Genomic DNA, 19,052 nt, shown 5'->3' with positions numbered 1-19,052 from the left:
TGACCATAATCCCCCCTGTCCCTAAATCCAAATACCTTGATATAATTCTTGCTCAGTAAATTCAATCATCTTCAAATCAACTTCCAATCTCAACTGATTTTCTCCAACTTTATTGCTACACTCATAATCCCAACTACCATCATCCTTCAACTGGACAGGTGCAGTAGTCAGCTAAATGAACCCCCTTCCTTCACTACTGTACCCTTCCACAATAGTACACCCTCCTAAGAGCTAACCTCATCGTATCACACATCCATCATACACTTTTCAATGTAGTTAATTTATATTCACACTTTGATATAAGATCTAGATTTGGTCCCTGAGAACACTCATGTAATCTCTCTCCATGCTCTTCCTTCATGGACATTCCAGCCAAACCGGCCTTCTTTTCTTTGTAAGAAACTATCAAGCTCTCTTTTTAAATTACAGGATCTTTATATCTGCCCTTCTTTCTGCTCAGAGCACCCCAGATCTTCAAAGTACCTTCCTCTTTGTCTTCACTCAACTCTCAAATGAAATATTACCTCCTCAGAGAGAAAAATGCTCTGAAATACCTACAGCCAGATCAGTGCCTTCCTCCTTGACAGTTTTACTCAGCCATGTTATCACATGTAATCTTCTTCGTAGTAGTGTACTTTATAGCCCTTCACACCATTGCTTTTTTTAGGTATTTGTATGTCTTCCTCCTCTTTCCCTCCTCACTACAGTATAGCCAATTGTGTCTTTGCCTTCTTCACTGCTATATCCCCTAGTGCCTGGTAGGCTTTCTATAAACAGCCATTTATTGACTTATTGACTACATGTATATGCTAATCCTTTTTACTAATTGTTGTTACACTATAAATTTCTCTTCTCCCTCTCTTCGCTTCCCTCTTCTCATGTCCCTTGATGCTTCCTACTCAATATTAACATGGACATCATTTTGTGTCTTCAGCATTTCTCTTCTCATTATATTATGATAGGTTAATTTTCCTAAGAAAACACTATTTTGACAAAAGCAAAGCATTAAAGTAAAGCAGCATAGGATCAATTTTTTCCTATTGAAAAGGAAACACCATCTTTCCGAGAAGACAATTCCACCAGGAAACAAAACAAACACACACATTTCCGGTAAGTCCTAGTTCCCAAGACTTGAAGCCAGTATGTTTTTTCACTTTCAAGTATCCTTGACTGTAGAGATAAAAGGTATCCACTTAGAGATATTAACTCATTACCACTGCCTAAATTTGGTTTCCAGAAACACAACTTAATATGACATCAATGGATGTGATAATCATTTGAAAGTAGCTTTATCAAAATCATCCAACAGAACAAGTTACTTTCCTAATTAGCATCCTCGGTTAAATACCTAAATCTGATGAATAATAAGTTATGCATTATGCTAAATTGCATTGGCTCACTATCTTAGAATGCTTTCAAACTAATTAAAAATGAGATATTCAGTGATGAGAAATATAAAAAGATAAAAACCTATTTCAATCAGTTTAAATTAGAATTTAACATTTCTTCAATACGCTCTTTTGTAGTCAATTGCAAGAGTAATAAAGCAAAATTATTGAGTCTATAATAGTGACCGTTCAAAATTCATAGTGAATTATTAAAAAGAAAACTAAGGTCCCTGCCAACTTTCCACCTCACTTCAAAGCATAGCCAAGGTCATTACAACAGCAAGTAAAAGACTCCACACAATTCCCACTTCTTCACCTCTATTCTGTTACTTCTGGAATCTTCTACTACTCCAAATTGTGTGTTTGCTCCAGACTCAGCAGTTCTCACCACCTTATTCTTCCAATTGCCATCTTCTCTGTGCGGCCTTTCTTGACTACCCAGTTAAAAATTATCCTATCAAAATTATCTGATCCCCATCCAGGATTACTTTTCACCATCTAACTTACGATACTTTGCATATTTATGTGGCTCATTGTCTGTTATCTGTCTCCCTAAGTTAGAATGCGAGCTTCATGATGGCAGAGTTTTGGTCAATTTCCTTTACTCAATAATTCCTGACCCAAAGTAAACACTTCATAAGTATTTTTTGAATATACTAATATATAGTCCGAATTATCAAGGAACTTATAAATAAATAAAGACACAGCCCAGCATATAGTGCAGCTTGAGAAATATTGATAGTGTGGTACAGGAGGAGGTATGTAAACTATGAGAAGCAACAGTTAAATAAGAAACAATCCAGAAAGACACACAGTGTGGGTGACATCTGAGTTAAAGGACAGAAGGTAAGAAGATAACCAGATGGAGAAAAGAGAGGAAGATCTTACAAACAAGCATCAGAAGTTACCATAAGAAAAGCAAGTACAAAATCATCAGAAGAAAAACAATTGCATCCCAGTTATTACCACAAACATAATTAACTATGAAAACCCAGAACAGTTCATGCTTTGATAATGCTAAAGTTGATACGTAGATTAAGATGTGATATAACAATCTGCAAATCTTAGTTTTCAGAAAACCTTTTTAGGCAAGATATGATGATTTAAGGAAGAAAAGTTGCTGATGGATGAGGCATGTTGTCCCTTAAAGACAAACACTATGAAGACTGCGTACAGCCTTTATAATGGAAAGGTGCCACGTTTTTTCTTTTTTAAGTCCTTGGAATCTCAGTTGGCAACTTTGAAATTCATGTGTAATTCATGAGTTTTTTAAAAGAAATGTAATAAGTAACACAAGTGATTCTAGAGTTTGTCTTTAGGCTGAGGTAGATATTGGCATTATAAATTGAAGTGCTAGAAAGGAACAATAAGAATTAAGAATAAGCAGTAATTTCTGCCAAGATCTGTGGCACCCAGTCTCACACATAAGGCTTTTTGGAATCTCTTGGTTTCCAAGGTTCAGGCTCTCATACTTTAGTTTGTACATAAAGGACTTAAGTTATTCTTAAAGCACAGTTTTAGCACTTCACACCAGGAGATGGTTATGAGACTGATCACAGGATAAAGTGAAATAGGATGTGTGCCTACTCGTAGAAGGAACCTCGTTCCTTTTGCCATTCTATTCCTACTTTTCTGGCAGGAAAGTCCTAGAAAAAACTTCATATACAGATTAATTTTAAACAATTTACATTATATTTTACTATTATTAGCTTCTAGAATATCTTAGCTTAGGCTGGCCCTGGTGGCTCACACTTGAAATCCCAGCATTTTGGGAGGCTGAAGTGGGCGGATCAACTGAAGTCAGGAGTTTGAGACTAGCCTAGCCAACATGGTCAAACCTAGTCTCTACTAAAAATCCAAAAATTAGCTGGGTGTGGTGATGCGTACCTGTAATCCCAGCTACGCAGGAGGCTGAGGCAGGAGAACCATTGAGCCTGGGAGGTGGAGGCCGCAGTGAGCCAAGATTGTGTCACTGCACTCCAGCCTGGGCAACAGAGCAAGACTCTGTCTCACAAAAACAAAAAACAAACAAACAAACAAAAAAAGAGTATCTTAGCTTATATATTTCTCACATCTGATCCTACCACTTTACTTCTTTTTTCCTGTTTATACCAATTATTTCTATTCCTCTTTACATATAGGCAGAAAGATAAGACTAAAATGTGTCATAGACAATGACATCTAGTAAATTGACATATTCTTCATGTTTAATTCCACAACAGATTTCAAATACAACCAAAATCTCCAAATAAAATCTTAATTCTAAATTGAGTGCTTGTACAGTCTTCAAATATGTTCAAATAGAACATCAAAGCTCAATAAAAATAGTTATATCACTTGGGATGGTGTTTAAAATATTTTTTCCTAAATAAATTCAGCTTCAGAGGATGAGAAAACCTTCGTTAGGAGATGTTTTAAAGAACAAATTAAGTTAAATGTGAAGGAAATCATACTTTATTTTGTTGAATAGTAAGATTTTTTTGTTGCTATTGTGAATTAATGCCATCCAAATATTGAGGGATGTAATTCAATTTAGTAAAAGAAAAAAGTCTAAATTATCAACTTCTTTCCTTATAAAAATGAAATATGCTATAACTTGCATTTTTTCCATGGCAATGACCCTGATGATCAGAGAGGTTAAAACCTAAAAACATTTAAAATCATCTAATCTAAATTATAAAAAAGAAATCCCTTTCTTCAGAAAAAATAATTTTTTAGGGAAGCACTCAAAAACCAATCTCTACTAGTAGATATACAGCATATACATCTCTTACTATCTCCCATGCAGCCTGCATAAAATGGCTTGCTGGCTACTTTTAAGAAAACAACATTCAGATGTCTGGAAAGTATCTGAAATGCATGATTAATCTACACAGATAATTTTCTCAAGAAACCAAATTTTGAAGACAAGTAATTCAAAAGTCTATTGTCTTTAAAGTAAATCCGCTGGTATACTTAAACTGCTGTAATCCTTTCTCTGTTTACCTTATAGTGTGCACCTCTCAAGCTATGGGAATGCATGTCATCTCTAAGAAGAGCTGACTTCTTTTGTGGGAAAAAGCTGTTGGAAATGACTGTTAGGATTTCAAATGTTTGGGAGTGTGTATTCATGTGGGTTTTATGTGTTGAATATTTGCATTTATAATTTTAAGATGCTTAAATCAAAAACTAAAATGACCTATGTAACATAATTCTGCCATAGGATAAATTAAATTCAATTAAGTGTTCCCATACAAATTATTATCTACCACAATGTAAAAATATTTATATATCATAAAGATGTAAGAAACACTGACTTCTATTTTACAGCAGAGTTCAATTTCACTACTACTTAGCTTGATGACATTTTAAGGTCATGTCTCTTGGAACACACATTCAATATTCATTGCCAAATGTCTGAGCTCACCTCTCTTGAAGCAATATTCAATTATCAAATGAAAATAATTTACCAAGCAACCTCACAAATCACAAACTCTAGGTAGCATCAAGGTTTTTCAAAGTGATTATTCCTTACTGGTCGCGATCCTAAGATATTAAAACTCATAGATCACATGATCTGAGATTTTCTAATTGAAAAGCCGTAGCTGTAAACCTTTCATTCAAAGTCGGATACTACCTTCAGCTGTCAAAAGAATTATGCAATCACTTAAACTTCTGGAATGAAAGAGAAAATGAAGGGAACAATAAAAGTAACTTTGAAATGCACAGGGAAATGAATATGCCTTGGACATAAGTTTGTATCCCCAATATTACTGCCCCCCTAAAAGAATAGGGAATTCTTAGAAGATAGCTGAATCTATGTTTCCGAGTAAGAAAATAAATAACATGTGCCTCCCACATTCTGTTGTGTCTAGAAAACATCAAAGCCTCTACAAATGATAAGGGCAGAGACAAAAGGAGTCAACTTACGGAATCTTTCCTGGTAAAGCTGTGACATTCTGAGTGCCAAAGAAATCACGATAATAACAAAATAATGTGCATTTCTAAATGCAGTATATTGAAACAATGAAAGACAAGGATTCAAGGATGTTAAACAAAAACAAAAAAGTATCTGTAAAGAATATAAGAAAGTACTGATAAAACGAAAGAGGATAAATATAAGAGATTGTTTCATGTTGATTGGATTTTAAATGTAAGATAGTGATGTGATTAAATATATATGCAGGATATACAAATATATAGAAATCCAAATAAATAGAGATAGACCCATATTTTATTGACATGAGCAGTAATTAATAAATGTAAAGAACGGTGTTTTCCAAATAGTCTCAGCAAAATTAGGAGTTCTACAAAGAATAGGAGGTAATTATCATCATTGATAAAGACTAATAACAATCAGCAACAGTTATCACAAAATGTAACAAAGTTAATTTTACACCTGTACATATGCTGAGAACACCACCTACATTAACTCCTCCACATATTTCCTTGTTACCAATTTTCCAGTATTCTTTTTTTCTCTAAGTACATGATCAAGACACCAATTTCTTCACAACTTCCCTTAATGTTCCATAAGCTATGGAAACAAAGTCCCCCCAGACTATTTAATCACAAAGAACAAAAGATCAATATATCCAAATGAAAGAAAGTAAAGGCATGCTATTTTCTCCAATATGTCAAGACCAAAAGCTTCTGGATATTTTTGACAGAAACTAAAGAGAAATTCTAACAGACTCATATATTAAGATCCTCCAGGAACTTGAGGGGAAAAAAAATCCGAGTCTTATGTGAGTGCACTGTGTTGATACATTTGGCTTTATTAATTTTTACATTTTATTCTCCTTGGTTTACCGCCTTAGAGTCCAATCTCACACATGCTTTCTAGACTCCTGCTAACATAATTTGGTAAGATTACATAACTCTTTTAGTATATATTTTCCATAACAGCAATTCTCAAATTCCTTTATTTGTGGTAGTAATATTTAGGCTTCACTACAAAAACAATGTGGAGGGATAGAGTTAAGTGCTAAAGAAAATTTATCCACTTATGAGGCAGTTCTCTAACTGCAGTCTTTGGCAGACTTTTGTCCAAGGGTAAGCTGGGTTCTTCCGAAGGGGAAGTTAGCGATTCTCTCTACATGCAAGGATTTGTTGTTGTTGTTGTTGCTGTTGTTGTTAGCTCTCTCCTTGGCTGCTTAATGTCCTTATTCCATATAGTCCCAATTCCTCTCTCCATCCATATTTTTAGTGTATCATGCAACCTCTGGAAATGTTTAGCTTTTAATTGATATTGCCTTGTTCTGTTTAATTGCTTTATTTGCCACTTTCTCAAGCTATAAAACCATGAGGAAGTCCATGACTATAAACCCTTGGGATCTAGTCATCTTTATAAAAGATTCTGAAACTAGCTGATTTTAATGTCGAAACATGGGAATGAGGTGTTTGCTGCAAATTTTGGTCAATTGTATGAGTCAGTTATTACCGGTGACGTAGAAATGTTGCTTTAGTCCCACAATAACTCAACATCCATTTACATTCTGTTATATTACAGGAACCACAAAGCCTCATTTTCATACCCCACCATTATTCTATGGCGGTTTCTGAAACTGCTGAAAGTGAAAAGATAGATTTAACTGCATCTACTATTTGTAGTGAAAGGGGCAATTTGTGTTAAAGGAAGGGGTGGAAAATAAAACTATATGATTAAAACAATAAGTGAACAAAACAAACTACAAAACATGCTCTTCTGAACTGGCATCCTAGTGGGTGGGGATAGACAGCAAATAAGATAAATAAGTCAACTACACAGTGAGCCAAAGGGTAAGTGCTCTGGAGAATAATAAGCAGGGAAGGAGACTAGAGAGTGCTGAGGGTGTGAAAGAGGCACGATTTTAACAAAGATGGTGGGAGAAGACCACATGGAGAAGGCTACATATTATTGAGTAACTGAAGGGAATGAAAAAAATTCTAAGCAGGATGACTTGCTGGCCTGCAGATGGACCACCTGCTTACTGTGTCCTCACATGGCAGAGAACGAAAGAGGTTGCTCTCTCTTCCTCTTCTTACAAGCCCATCAATCCTATAGGATTAGGATCCCATCTTATGACCTCATTTAACTCAATTTTCTCCTAAAAACCCTATCTCCAAATGCAGTCACACTGGGGAGGCTTAACATGTGAATTTTGGAGGGACACAATTTAGTCCATAATAGATATCTACCTCATCACTGTTATAAAGAGTGAAAATAATATATCTAAAGTAGCTAATACAGTGTCTTGCTTAGGACATGTATTTCTTCTTTTTCCTCTTTCTCTATCTCCAATTCATTATGAGTAATTTTATTATTACGAAATAAGCCTAACCTGATTCCGTCAATAACTGTGCGGCCTAATCATGTTTTCCAGAGTGATCTAAGCCATGAAATTTTCAAACACTTCTGATACAGAGGGTGAGCTCAGTGACAATATTAACATTTTCAGGATCTATGGTCTAGGAGTCCATTGTAGAACTGCAGTGTTAGATATGAGTGTTCTGATCTGGAGAAGAGTCAGAGTAGAGTGTTTATACACCCATTATGGAGGCTGGCTGTGCATGCATTGATTTGTTTAGTGCTAGTTTCCCCCCAACCCTACTACACTGTTTGCCATACCACCTGAAGTTTCAAGCTATTTAACATTGATCAAGTATAAGCCATTATCTCTGATTTGATATGTACCTGAGCTTTAATTAGGTATGGTAGGTGACAGACATGGAGACAATTGCCTTTAAAAGAAATGTTTATTACTAATACTTCCACCCATCCCACATGCACACAGGGCCATATGATGCAGGACCACATGGGTAAACACCAGGTTTGGTCAGGAGGCAAAAGAGCCCAAAGCCCTTGGTGGGGCTTCTGTGTGGAGGAATGGGCAAGGCAGGGTAGGTAAGCTTGAGCAAGTTTTGTATTGGATGCTTTGAATACTTTCCACATGCTCTGGACTATAGGAGTGGTTTCTAGTCATGAGGTACCTGGCCCTGGAGTGATTTAGGGCAGAAGAAATATTGGCTAAGTGTGTGTGTGAGATAAAGGAGGTGAAGTGCACATGGGCTTTGGATTGACTGGTTTGCATATGAAAAGCATTCACTGGGACATGCTGATTTTTATATCTAGGAATTAGCTGGCTCTGGGAGGAGCAGTCTTGAAGATTAGTAAGGCGCCCAAGAAGTTAAAGTATCATAAAATACAGAAAATTTAAAAAATAACATGATTAATACCATCTCCAATAATATTCTGAGTATAGCCTAAAAAATCATTCATGATCTCATCTAACTTCATTCCTGTTGTTTCCTCCAATACACTCTGTACACCAGGCAGCTCTGACAAATTTCCAACATTTCCTCCACCCTACACTCCACTGACTGCTTCTGCGCCTTGAAAGTTGTGGTTTCTTTTGCCAGAATGCCTTCCTACCATATGGGGCAGATGTCTTTTTTCTATAAAAGGGATAAACTTGACATACAAAGTTATTGTGTATCATGTGCCTTCCTGAAGTCTACAGACATTTATTTTCCTGCTCCACCAAATAACCCTCTCAAAGCAGTGAGAGTAGTCTGATAGGGATTGTTTTTGGTGAGCCAATGAAAGTTACTAGAGTCCAAGATCTTTTTTTTTTTAATAGAAAAAAATGGAGAAACAGCTCACACATTTTTCAAGCATAGAGGCATGTTTTCTCCTTCTGTGTAAAACCTCTCATAGCACACAAAATTCTGCTCTTGCCACTCCCAGCAGGGTCTCTACTCTGGCCTGCTTCCCACCATCTGGTATGACAATTTTCTCAAGACCTATTGCAGTAGCTGTTTTCAAAAAAATTTCATTTCTCCTGATAAACTACCTCCTCCTTGGGACTAGAACACATGCTTTAGTCCTATCTCTTGTCCGCAGTGCCTCTCAGAGTATCTAGAACATAGTAATTCTAGAAAGATATGCAGTTCTTGGGACAAGTGATGAGCATTAGAAAGACTGGTTTTGAATCATGTCTCTGCCACTTTTAATATTATGCCCTTGAACAGTGTATGTACAACCATTTTTATGTTTCAGGTAACTCATCTGTAAAATAAGAAACATAATTACACTTACTTTACAAGATTATTTTGAAGCCTAAATGAGATGACACTTAAATCACTCAGCAGGGTATCTGGCACATAATACATGCTCAATAAATATTACTATGGGGAAAGCTGACAAGTTGTTTTAGCCAGTATGACACCTTGGTTGAAACTGCCACATTAACCAAAGTTGTCACATTAGCTAATATGATAATTTTCTTACCACTTCAAAATTAAGTAATGAGTTGAGAACTGAGAATGCATATGTTTATTGCAAAATATACCTCTCTAGACACTCAGGATAAGTAAAGTCCATTTGTAAAGGCATGTAGTAATAAGTAAATTGATAATCAAAGATTATGCTTCTCTAAAGCGCCATTGGTGTAGGGGAAAAACCATGAATTTTATAATGAGATTGCCTGGGGTTCAAATCCTAATTGCACTTACTTCTGAATTTACTTTAGGCAAGTTAATGCTGGTCTAGATATATTTTCTTGTCTGGAATATAAACTGTAATACATACTTCAAAGAATTATTTAACAAAGAAAATTCCCAAGAGAGCATTTTGCAAAGAAAAGATTCCCAATATATAATACTTATTATCATTATTTTTAAATCATTTCCTTCTTTTGCACTGAGCAACAAAATAAAGTAAGCCACTTTTTTTTTATTAATTGCCTTTTCAGAGACTTTCAAAACTATCAACTCCTGAGGTGCCTAAGGAATCAAATACACTGGGAACCCTGAACAGGTATAAATCACCTGGATCCACCATGTGATCCTCTGTTGTTTGTGACTGTGACAGTTGCAGATAAGTGTTCTGGTACTGAGTGGAAATAACACAATGCTTCTGTACTCATATTCAGGGTTGGCTGTAAATATAAGAGACATAGCAAACAATTAAGCCAGTTCTTGGAAACATTTATTGACCCCACATATATGAAGTACTCATTAGTGACAAAATGTGAATCTCTCAGCATTTTCCTACTGGTTTGGGTTTAGGTGTTATAACCAAAAAGAGGTGGATCCATGGAGCCCAACAACAAGTGCTAACCTAACATCAAGTATGAAAGAAGGTGGCTTACTGTTAAGTATTACATCCTCTGAGAAAGACAACACCACTTACCAATTGTGTAATAACTAGCTACTTATTAAACCTCAATTTGGTCTTGTGTAAAATTATTTCTGTTAATCTTGAAACATAGCAACATGGATGTTGTGAGGAATAAGTAAAAATAACAGGTGAAACACTAAGCACAGTACTAGATTTAGAGGAAAGTGTTCTTAAATGTTAGTTATTACTTTTATAAATGATCAAATTCCTGAATCATCATTAGAGAGAATATTAGAATCAGAAGATGTTGAGTCCAGCAATTTTCAAATTTTTTCTTCAGGAAACCCCTTGGAGTTCCCTTGGATCCATGTTTTCAAAGATTTTGCCTCATCCAAAAAATTGCTCTTATTTTGTATGAAGTAATCAATTTAAAACAAACAGCCCATATAGCCACAGAATGAAACTACAAATCAATGTGATTAAAAATTAAAATGATACATGTTTTCCATCAAATGCAGATGGAAAAGAGCATTTTCTGGTGAAGGGAAAAGAACAGAAGTTAAACTAATGAGACGTAATATAAGATAATGAGCAGAATTACAAGACAACAATGAGGTAGGAAAGGGACATAAGAATTTCAGGGAAGTAGATTGCAATAATTGAGAAATGTGAGGGAACTGACTATAAAGACTCCTAAGGGGAAGAGTGTTGCAACAACAGGGTGGAGTGAAGGCAAGGCATTGTTCATACCATGGTATTCTAGAAACTGAATTATAGAATCATACCATGTTAGTCTAGAAACTGAATTCTAGATCATACCATGTTATTCTAGAAACACTCTGGAATGGATTGAACAAAGAGGAAAACAGTAGGAGACACAAGCGAGTAATGAGGGCAAAAGCACAAAGATCTTGCACATCTTTGTAAGAATTTTAACTTTTACTCTAAGTGGAAAAGTCATCAGATGGAGTTCTTAGAACAGAAAACTAACATGATCCAACTGGTGTTTTAACAGGACCATCTTGGCTGCCATGTGGAAAGACTCAAGTGGGATAAGAATAAAAGCAGGAAGACCAATTAGAGGCCAATCATGGCCCCATGTAGAGTGAAAATGAGAGGTGACAGCTTGCTGGCAGTCCTCACAGCCCTCGCTTGCTCTCGGCACCTCCTCTGCCTGGGCTCCCACTTTGGCGGCACTTGAGGAGCCCTTCAGCCCACTGCTGCACTGTGGGAGCCCCTTTCTGGGCTGGCCAAGGCGGGAGCTGGCTCCCTCAGCTTGCAGGGAGGTGTGGAGGGAGAAGCACGAGTGGGAACTGGGGCTGCACGTGGTGTTTGCGGGCCAGCTGGAGTTTCAGGTGGGTGTGGGCTTGGTGGGTCCCTCACTCAGAGCAGCCGGCAGGCCCTGCCGGCCCTGGGCAATGAGGGGCTTAGCACCCGGGCCAGCGGCAGCAGAGGGTGTGCTGGGTCCCCCAGCAGTGCCAACCCACCAGTGCTGTGCTCAATTTCTCACCGGACCTTGGCTGCCTTCCCGTGGGGCAGGGCTCGCCTGCAGCCCACCATGCCTGAGCCTCCCACCCACTCCATGGGCTCCTGTGCAGCCCCAGCCTCCCCAAGGAGTGCCGCCCCCTGCTCTACCGCGCCCAGTCCCATCGACCACCCAAGGGCTGAGGAGTGCGAGCGCACGGCACGGGACTGGCAGGCAGCTCCACCTGCAGCCCCAGTGCAGGATCCACTGGATGAAGCCAGCTGGGCTCCTGAGTCTGGTGGAGATGTGGAGAACCTTTATGTCTAGCTCAGGGATTGTAAATACACCAGTCAGCACCCTGTGTCTAGCTCAGGGTCTGTGAGTGCACCAATCAACACTGTATCTAGCTGCTCTGGTGGGGCCTTGGAGAACCTTTATGTCTAGCTCAAGGATTGTAAATACACCAATCGGCACTCTGTATCTAGCTCAAGGTTTGCAGACACACCAATCAGCCCCCTGTGTCTAGCTCAGGGTCTATGAGTGCACCAATGGACACTCTGTACCTAGCTGCTCAGGTGGGGCCTTGGAGAACCTTTGTGTCCATACTCTGTATCTAGCTGATCTGATGGGGACGTGGAGAACTTTTATGTCTAGCTCAGGGATGGTAAACGCACCAATCAGCGCCCTGTCAGAACAGACCACTCAGCTCTACCAATCAGCAGGATGTGGGTGGGGCCAGATAAGAGAATAAAAGCAGGCTGCCTGAGCCAGCAGTGGCAACCTGCTGGGTCCCCTTCAACACTGTGGAAGCTTTGTTCTTTTGCTCTTTGCAATAAATCTTGCTACTGCTCACTCTTTGGGTCCACACTGATTTTATGAGCTGTAACACTCACCGCAGAGGTCTGCAGCTTCACTCCTGAAGCCAGCGAGACCACGAACCCACCAGAAGGAAGAAACTCTGAACACATCCGAACATCAGAAGGAACGAACTCCAGACGCGCCACCTTAAGAGCTGAAACTCACCGCGAGGGCCCGCGGCTTCATTCTTGAAGTCAGTGAGACCAAGAACCCACCAATTCCGGACACAAAAACACTGGAGCTGGAGAAACTAGCCATGTTCTAGATATATTTCGAATGTAGAATCTAGGAGATGTTGCTAATTAATAAGCGACAGAGTGAAAGAAAGAGAGTGGTCAAGAATAATATAAAACAACTCTCCCTAATATGGAATAATGCCATTTACTGCAGTGGAGAAGACTGAATGAGGATAAGGTTAGGGACAATTGTTAGTAAAATTTTTTTCTTAATGATAACACTTAAGCAAATAATATAGCTTTTAGAATACAATGATAAAACAGTATTCCCTGTGAACTCAATTTTCTTAAGATGCTCAGGAGACATTAGGGAAGAAATATTAATTGGGCATTGGAATCCATGAGTCTCACTTCAGGGAGGAGGCATAGTCAGGGGAGGTAACATTGGAGTCATGTGCATGTAGAAGCATTTAAAGTCATCAGATTGGATGAGATTACCGGAAACTGGATGCAGATGGAGAAGATAAGAGGTTCAAGTGCTGATTCTGGGGGCACTCCAAAATTCAAAAGTCAGTTCTATAGCACTGAGACACGTGCAGCAAGAAAATTGGAAGCAAACCAGACAGGTATGACAACCTGAAAACCAAGTAAAGATTTTCCAGCAGAGAAGGAGCGAGAAACTATGACAAACGCTGCAGATAGACCTAATCAGATGAGAACTTCATCATTCGGTTTAGCCATGTGAGATCATTGAAACCTGAGTGAAGTAGAGATAGCAAAAGCTCAAGTGGAACAATCTTATATTGTTCTATATTTATTCAGAAATAACACTGTTTACTAATATTAATGTTTATTAATGCTAATATTGAGAGTTGAGTGTGAACTGAGTGTTTTTCCTAGGTCCCAAAAGAAAGAGCATACAAATAAAAATCGTGTACACTTGAATTTTAATTTATTTACCTACAAAATGACTTAGCTTAATGAGAAGTTAGTGTGTCAAGAATTGTCTTTACAGTGTAAGAAAGATGTAAGCTAGATATATTTCTCTTTACATATTTCAATAGAACATTTGTAGTTCTATATGAAGAAAATCCTGAAGAGAGTGGATAGATTTTCAAGTCATCATAAGCAATACATAATTACATTTAAAATTGGTGTCTCAATTATTGTTATTACTGTGTTTATTATAGAATATGTGATGCAAACTGAGCTCATTTTCTTTCCGCGTAGGTGAGATTCCTTACAGCCATGCAGAGGAGCAATCACACAGTGACTGACTTCATCCTGCTGGGCTTCACCACAGATCCAGGGATGCAGCTGGGCCTCTTCGTGGTGTTCCTGAGTGTGTACTCTCTGACTATGGTAGGAAATATCACCCTCATCGTGTTGATCTGTAATGACTCCCGCCTCCACACACCCATGTATTTTTTCATTGGAAATCTGTCGTTTCTGGATCTCTGGTATTCTTCTGTCTACACCCCAAAGATCCTAGTGACCTGCATCTCTGAAAACAAAAGCATCTCCTTTGCTGGCTGCCTGTGTCAGTTCTTCTTCTCTGCAGGGCTGGCCTGTAGTGAGTGCTACCTGCTGGCTGCCATGGCTTATGAGCGCTACATGGCCATCTCCAAGCCCCTGCTTTATGCTCGGGCCATGTCCATAAAGCTGTGTACATTGCTGGTAGCAGTCTCATATTGTGGTGGCTTTATTAACTCTTCAATCATCACCAAGAAAACGTTTTCCTTTAACTTCTGCTGTGAAAACATCATTGATGACTTTTTCTGTGACTTACTTCCCTTGGTGAAGCTGGCCTGTGGCGAGAAGAGCGGCTATAAGGTTCTGATGTACTTCCTGCTGGCCTCCAATGTCATCTGCCCTGCGGTGCTCATCCTGGCCTCCTACCTCTTTATCATCGCCACTGTCTTGAGGATCTCCTCCTCCCAGGGCCGCCTCAAAGCCTTCTCCACATGCTCCTCCCAACTGACCTCTGTCACTTTATACTATGGCCCCATTCTCTACATCTATGCTCTCCCCAGATCTAGCTATTCTTTTGATATGGACAAAATAGTTTCTACATTTTACACTGTGGTATTCCCCATGTTGAATCCCATGATCTACAGCCTAAGGAATAAGGATGTGAAAGAGGCTCTGAAAAAACTTCTTCCATAAATCAATATTATCTCCACTAGAGGAGAAACAAAGACGACCGTAGATGGAGTGTTTTGTATTTCAAACAGAGTTACCATTGTGCTTTATCATGATCAGTCCCCCTCTTGATACGTGACAGTTACAGACACATGCAATAAGAAAATTAGGAAAATTTAGGAGAAAAACTTCTGAATATATAAGAATTTGAATTGAATTTCCTATCTCTCTTATTAAAAACAAACATAAACCTTAAGCCCAAAACCTCTCCTATACCTTCATAAAGTGAGGAACAGCCTACCTCGTTAGCCTAAGATTTGACTAACTGATACATATAGAAGAGTATCTATATAGTTCCTAGAACTAGGAAGAATTGTGCTCAATTTTTAATATTTTCCTATGGTTAATAACTAGCTGACATTCATCACTTTCCATTCCCTGAACAGAATATCTTAAACATTGTTCTACATGCTTTCCCCCCCGCAAGAAGAATTATCACAAAGATCCAGAGGAACCCAAGAAATAACTCAGTACAAATGAGACCCAGAAAGGCATGACCTTGCTATGCCTCTTACATAAGTTTCTTGATTAAGAAAAAAATTCATCAAGATGCCATACATATGATTTTTGTAATTCACTGTATAATTCCCAGAGCTCTTCTTTATTTTACAGGGGTGAACTTACAAGGACTTTTACATTTAAATTGTGACCTTCTGAGCATCAAAGGGCAATTATCATCATTTAAAAAATAATTATTATTTTGGCGAAGTGAAACAATTTCAAAAATAAAAGTCTATGAGTACACATTGATCAATATTTTATTTTTATTTTTAATAGATAACTTTATAGAGAATATGTATGTACAAGTGTGATTCAACAAACGGATATTTCACTTAGCATAATGTCTTCTATGTTTATTTATGTTGTTGCAGGTGACAGAATTACATTTCTTGTAAGGCTGAATAGTATTCCATTGTGTACTATATGCCACTTTTTCTTTTATCGATTTATCTGTTGATGGGCACTTATGTTGTTTCTACATGTTAGCTATTGTGAATAATACTGCAATGAGCATGAAAGCACAGATATCTCCTCAACATATCGATTTAAATTCCTGTAAGCATCTACCCAGAAGTGGAATTGTTGGATCATATGGTAATTCTATTTTTAGTTTTTGGAGAGAACTCTAGACTGTTTTTCAAAATGGCTGTGCTAATGTACATTCCCATCAACAGAGTATAAGAGTTCCCTTTACTCCACATCCTGGCCAATGTTTGATAACTTTCATCTTTTGGATAATGACCATTGTAATATAATGCATAATGTATAATATACGAAGTGATATTTCATTATGATAAGTGAAATAAGCCAGGCAAAGGAGAAAACATATTGCATCATCCCACTTATGAGTGGGATCTAAAATTTAGAACTCCTCCAAGTAGAGAGTACAATAGTAGTCACCAGTGACTGGGTCAGGGTGGTTGGAGAAAGGAGAAATGTCGATCATGGGGTACAAAGTTTCGTGTAGACAGGAGGAATAAGTTCTGGTGAACCACTACAGGACAAGGTGACTACAGTTAACAGTAATGTTTTGTGTATTTCAAAATCATTTTAAAAGTGGATCTTACGTGCTCTCACCACAAAGCAGTGATAAGTATATGAGGTGATGGACATAATAATTAGTCTGAGATGTTCAATCCACAATGTATACATGTACTGAAGCATTGTATTTTACCCCATACATGCATAAAATTATGATTTATCAATATGAATAAAATTAAAAAAACAAAAAGATGAACATGACAAGTGGCAATTAATTTTGATTAGTTTTTCAATGTAAGATAGTACTAATGTAATTTATGTTTATAAACATAAATACTCTCTGGTTTGAATTGGCATAAGCAGTAAAGGAAGAAAATGCAAGAAACCGAATTAGGCAAGTAGGCCCAGAAAATGTAGGAGTTTCACACAGAGAAGAAAGATTAAATTCACACTGGCAATCACGGACACTAACACGGTAAGTGGAGGCAAGGAATAAAATCAATAGAGGTTATAACACACAGTAATGCAACCGAAACAGAGTTCAACAGTGTAATTCTAAGATGCCCGATTTAGGCAATGTTCTGAAAAAGAACAGTATTTATGCCAACTCAGTATTCTGGTTTTCTAAAATACATGTTCTATTTCCCACTAATGATATTAAAATTCCTATAAAATACATTCTTTTGAAGTAATCTTAACTGACTCAATTATCATATTACAGTGGCAGTAAATCAATTATGTTATATTGCTTGACTGAAACCAGAAATCACATCATTCCAGAGGGAAGCATCAATTACAAAAAGTAAAACCGATGTGACACATCTATTTTTAAAATGCCGTGGTATCATAAACCCTGACATGTAACTATAGAAAAGAGTCTCAAACTACTTGAGGGCTTCTATTCTAATATTTTTAGGGGAGGCTCTCAAAATTCACTCTTCAAATAAGAATAAGAATATGCCCATATATTATAAACGTGGCTGGCCTATGTACATATTCATATTATTTTATGCTGGAAGTTAGCTCTAGAATCATGTCTAAGTAATATTACAGAGACCTTAGTAAAAAGGTAAAGGACAGCTAATAATAATCTTAGGAAAACATAAAAATAAATAAGAACATAAAATATAATTAAGCATGTGGCATTGATGATTTATAACATAATTTAGAAATAAGTTTTAGTGTAAATTTAGCAGTAAGTTTTCCACTCACTTTTGGAAATGTTTTATCTGCAACTTACAGATTTGAAGAATTCAGAAAAATCTTTCATATTAATTTGTAATTAAAATACAAATTCCTAAGGGAATTTGATACTGAAGTCAAAAACGAAGTTTAAATTCTTGAGGTAAAGTGGTTTGTAAGATTTTTCCTCTAGATATATAAGTTTTAATAAATAAAACATTTCTAAAACTACAAAAGTATATGTGTGGATTCTTCCTTACAAAAAAAAATCTCTTAAAGTTAATGTTCTTTGAAAAATGCACAACTCTTAGTGGTTGCATTAGTCCGGATTCTTCAGAGAAGTAGAACCAATAGAATGTGTGCATATTTTGTGCATGTGTGTGTGTGTGTGTCTTTGTGTATACATATAAGGCATATATATATGGTATATATGTGTACCTGTGTATATATATACATATATATATATACACACACATACACACACAGAGATTAATTTTGAAGCCTGTGAAGTCTATATCTGCAGTGTGGCCAAGGAGACTTCAGACCAAGGAGAGCTGGGGGTGAACTACCAGGCTGGCAGCTTAGAGGCCAAGGAGGTCAATTGTGCAAATTAAATCCAGGAGCAGAGTGCCACACAATTCCCTCTTGCTTAGGGAAGTCTATTTTCTTCTTCTTTTTTCTATTTTGTCCATTAACTGATTGGTTTTCTTATTTAAAATTCCCTTGTTAGTAGTTTTTCAAGATGTTATACGGAAGGTTTTCTTAGTGTGCATCTCCCACTTGGAAAGACTAAATAGTGCAGAGACATGCTGTGCGCTTTTTTCCAAGAAGCAACACAGGAACTTAACAGAAAAAATAAAAGAAACTACAGACCCTTTGAAAGAAGTGGTGGCTGCAGCCTACACCACGAGCCAGGTGGAAAACTGTAAGTCTCCAGCAGGAAGGTGGCAGGAACTGCATCAGGTGTATGCACTCCCACTGGGGAACCTGGAAATCCAGGCCACGGAGGAAGGCCCTAACCCTACTCAGCACTGGAGCTGACAAACTGAGCAGTGGGGAGTATATGAGAAGGAGCAGCATCAGGACATGCTTTGCATGCCCTCCTAGTCACCAGTGCAGATGGGGGAAGCCATTCCTGATCCTATGGCACAGAGGACTTTGCAGAAGGCAGCCAGCTAACTCACATGGCAATCACTGGTTAAGAGAAGCTCCCAACT

The 19,052-nt window shown here is 37.7% G+C and overlaps 1 protein-coding gene across 1 annotated transcript; it reads left to right on the top strand.

The window, feature by feature from the left end:
- The first annotated feature begins 14,217 nt into the window (after nt 1-14,217).
- LOC129489783 (olfactory receptor 9G9-like) lies at nt 14,218-15,135 on the top strand. The gene has a single exon (XM_055292892.1). It carries the CDS (start codon nt 14,218-14,220, stop codon nt 15,133-15,135), a length of 918 nt encoding a protein of 305 aa, XP_055148867.1.
- The last annotated feature ends 3,917 nt before the right edge of the window (nt 15,136-19,052 follow it).

This window comes from Symphalangus syndactylus, chromosome 1 (assembly GCF_028878055.3).
Source record: "Symphalangus syndactylus isolate Jambi chromosome 1, NHGRI_mSymSyn1-v2.1_pri, whole genome shotgun sequence".
Lineage (NCBI taxonomy): Eukaryota > Metazoa > Chordata > Mammalia > Primates > Hylobatidae > Symphalangus > Symphalangus syndactylus.
The sequence above is the reverse complement of the archived record's forward strand: the minus strand, read 5'-3'. Positions and strand labels throughout refer to the sequence as shown.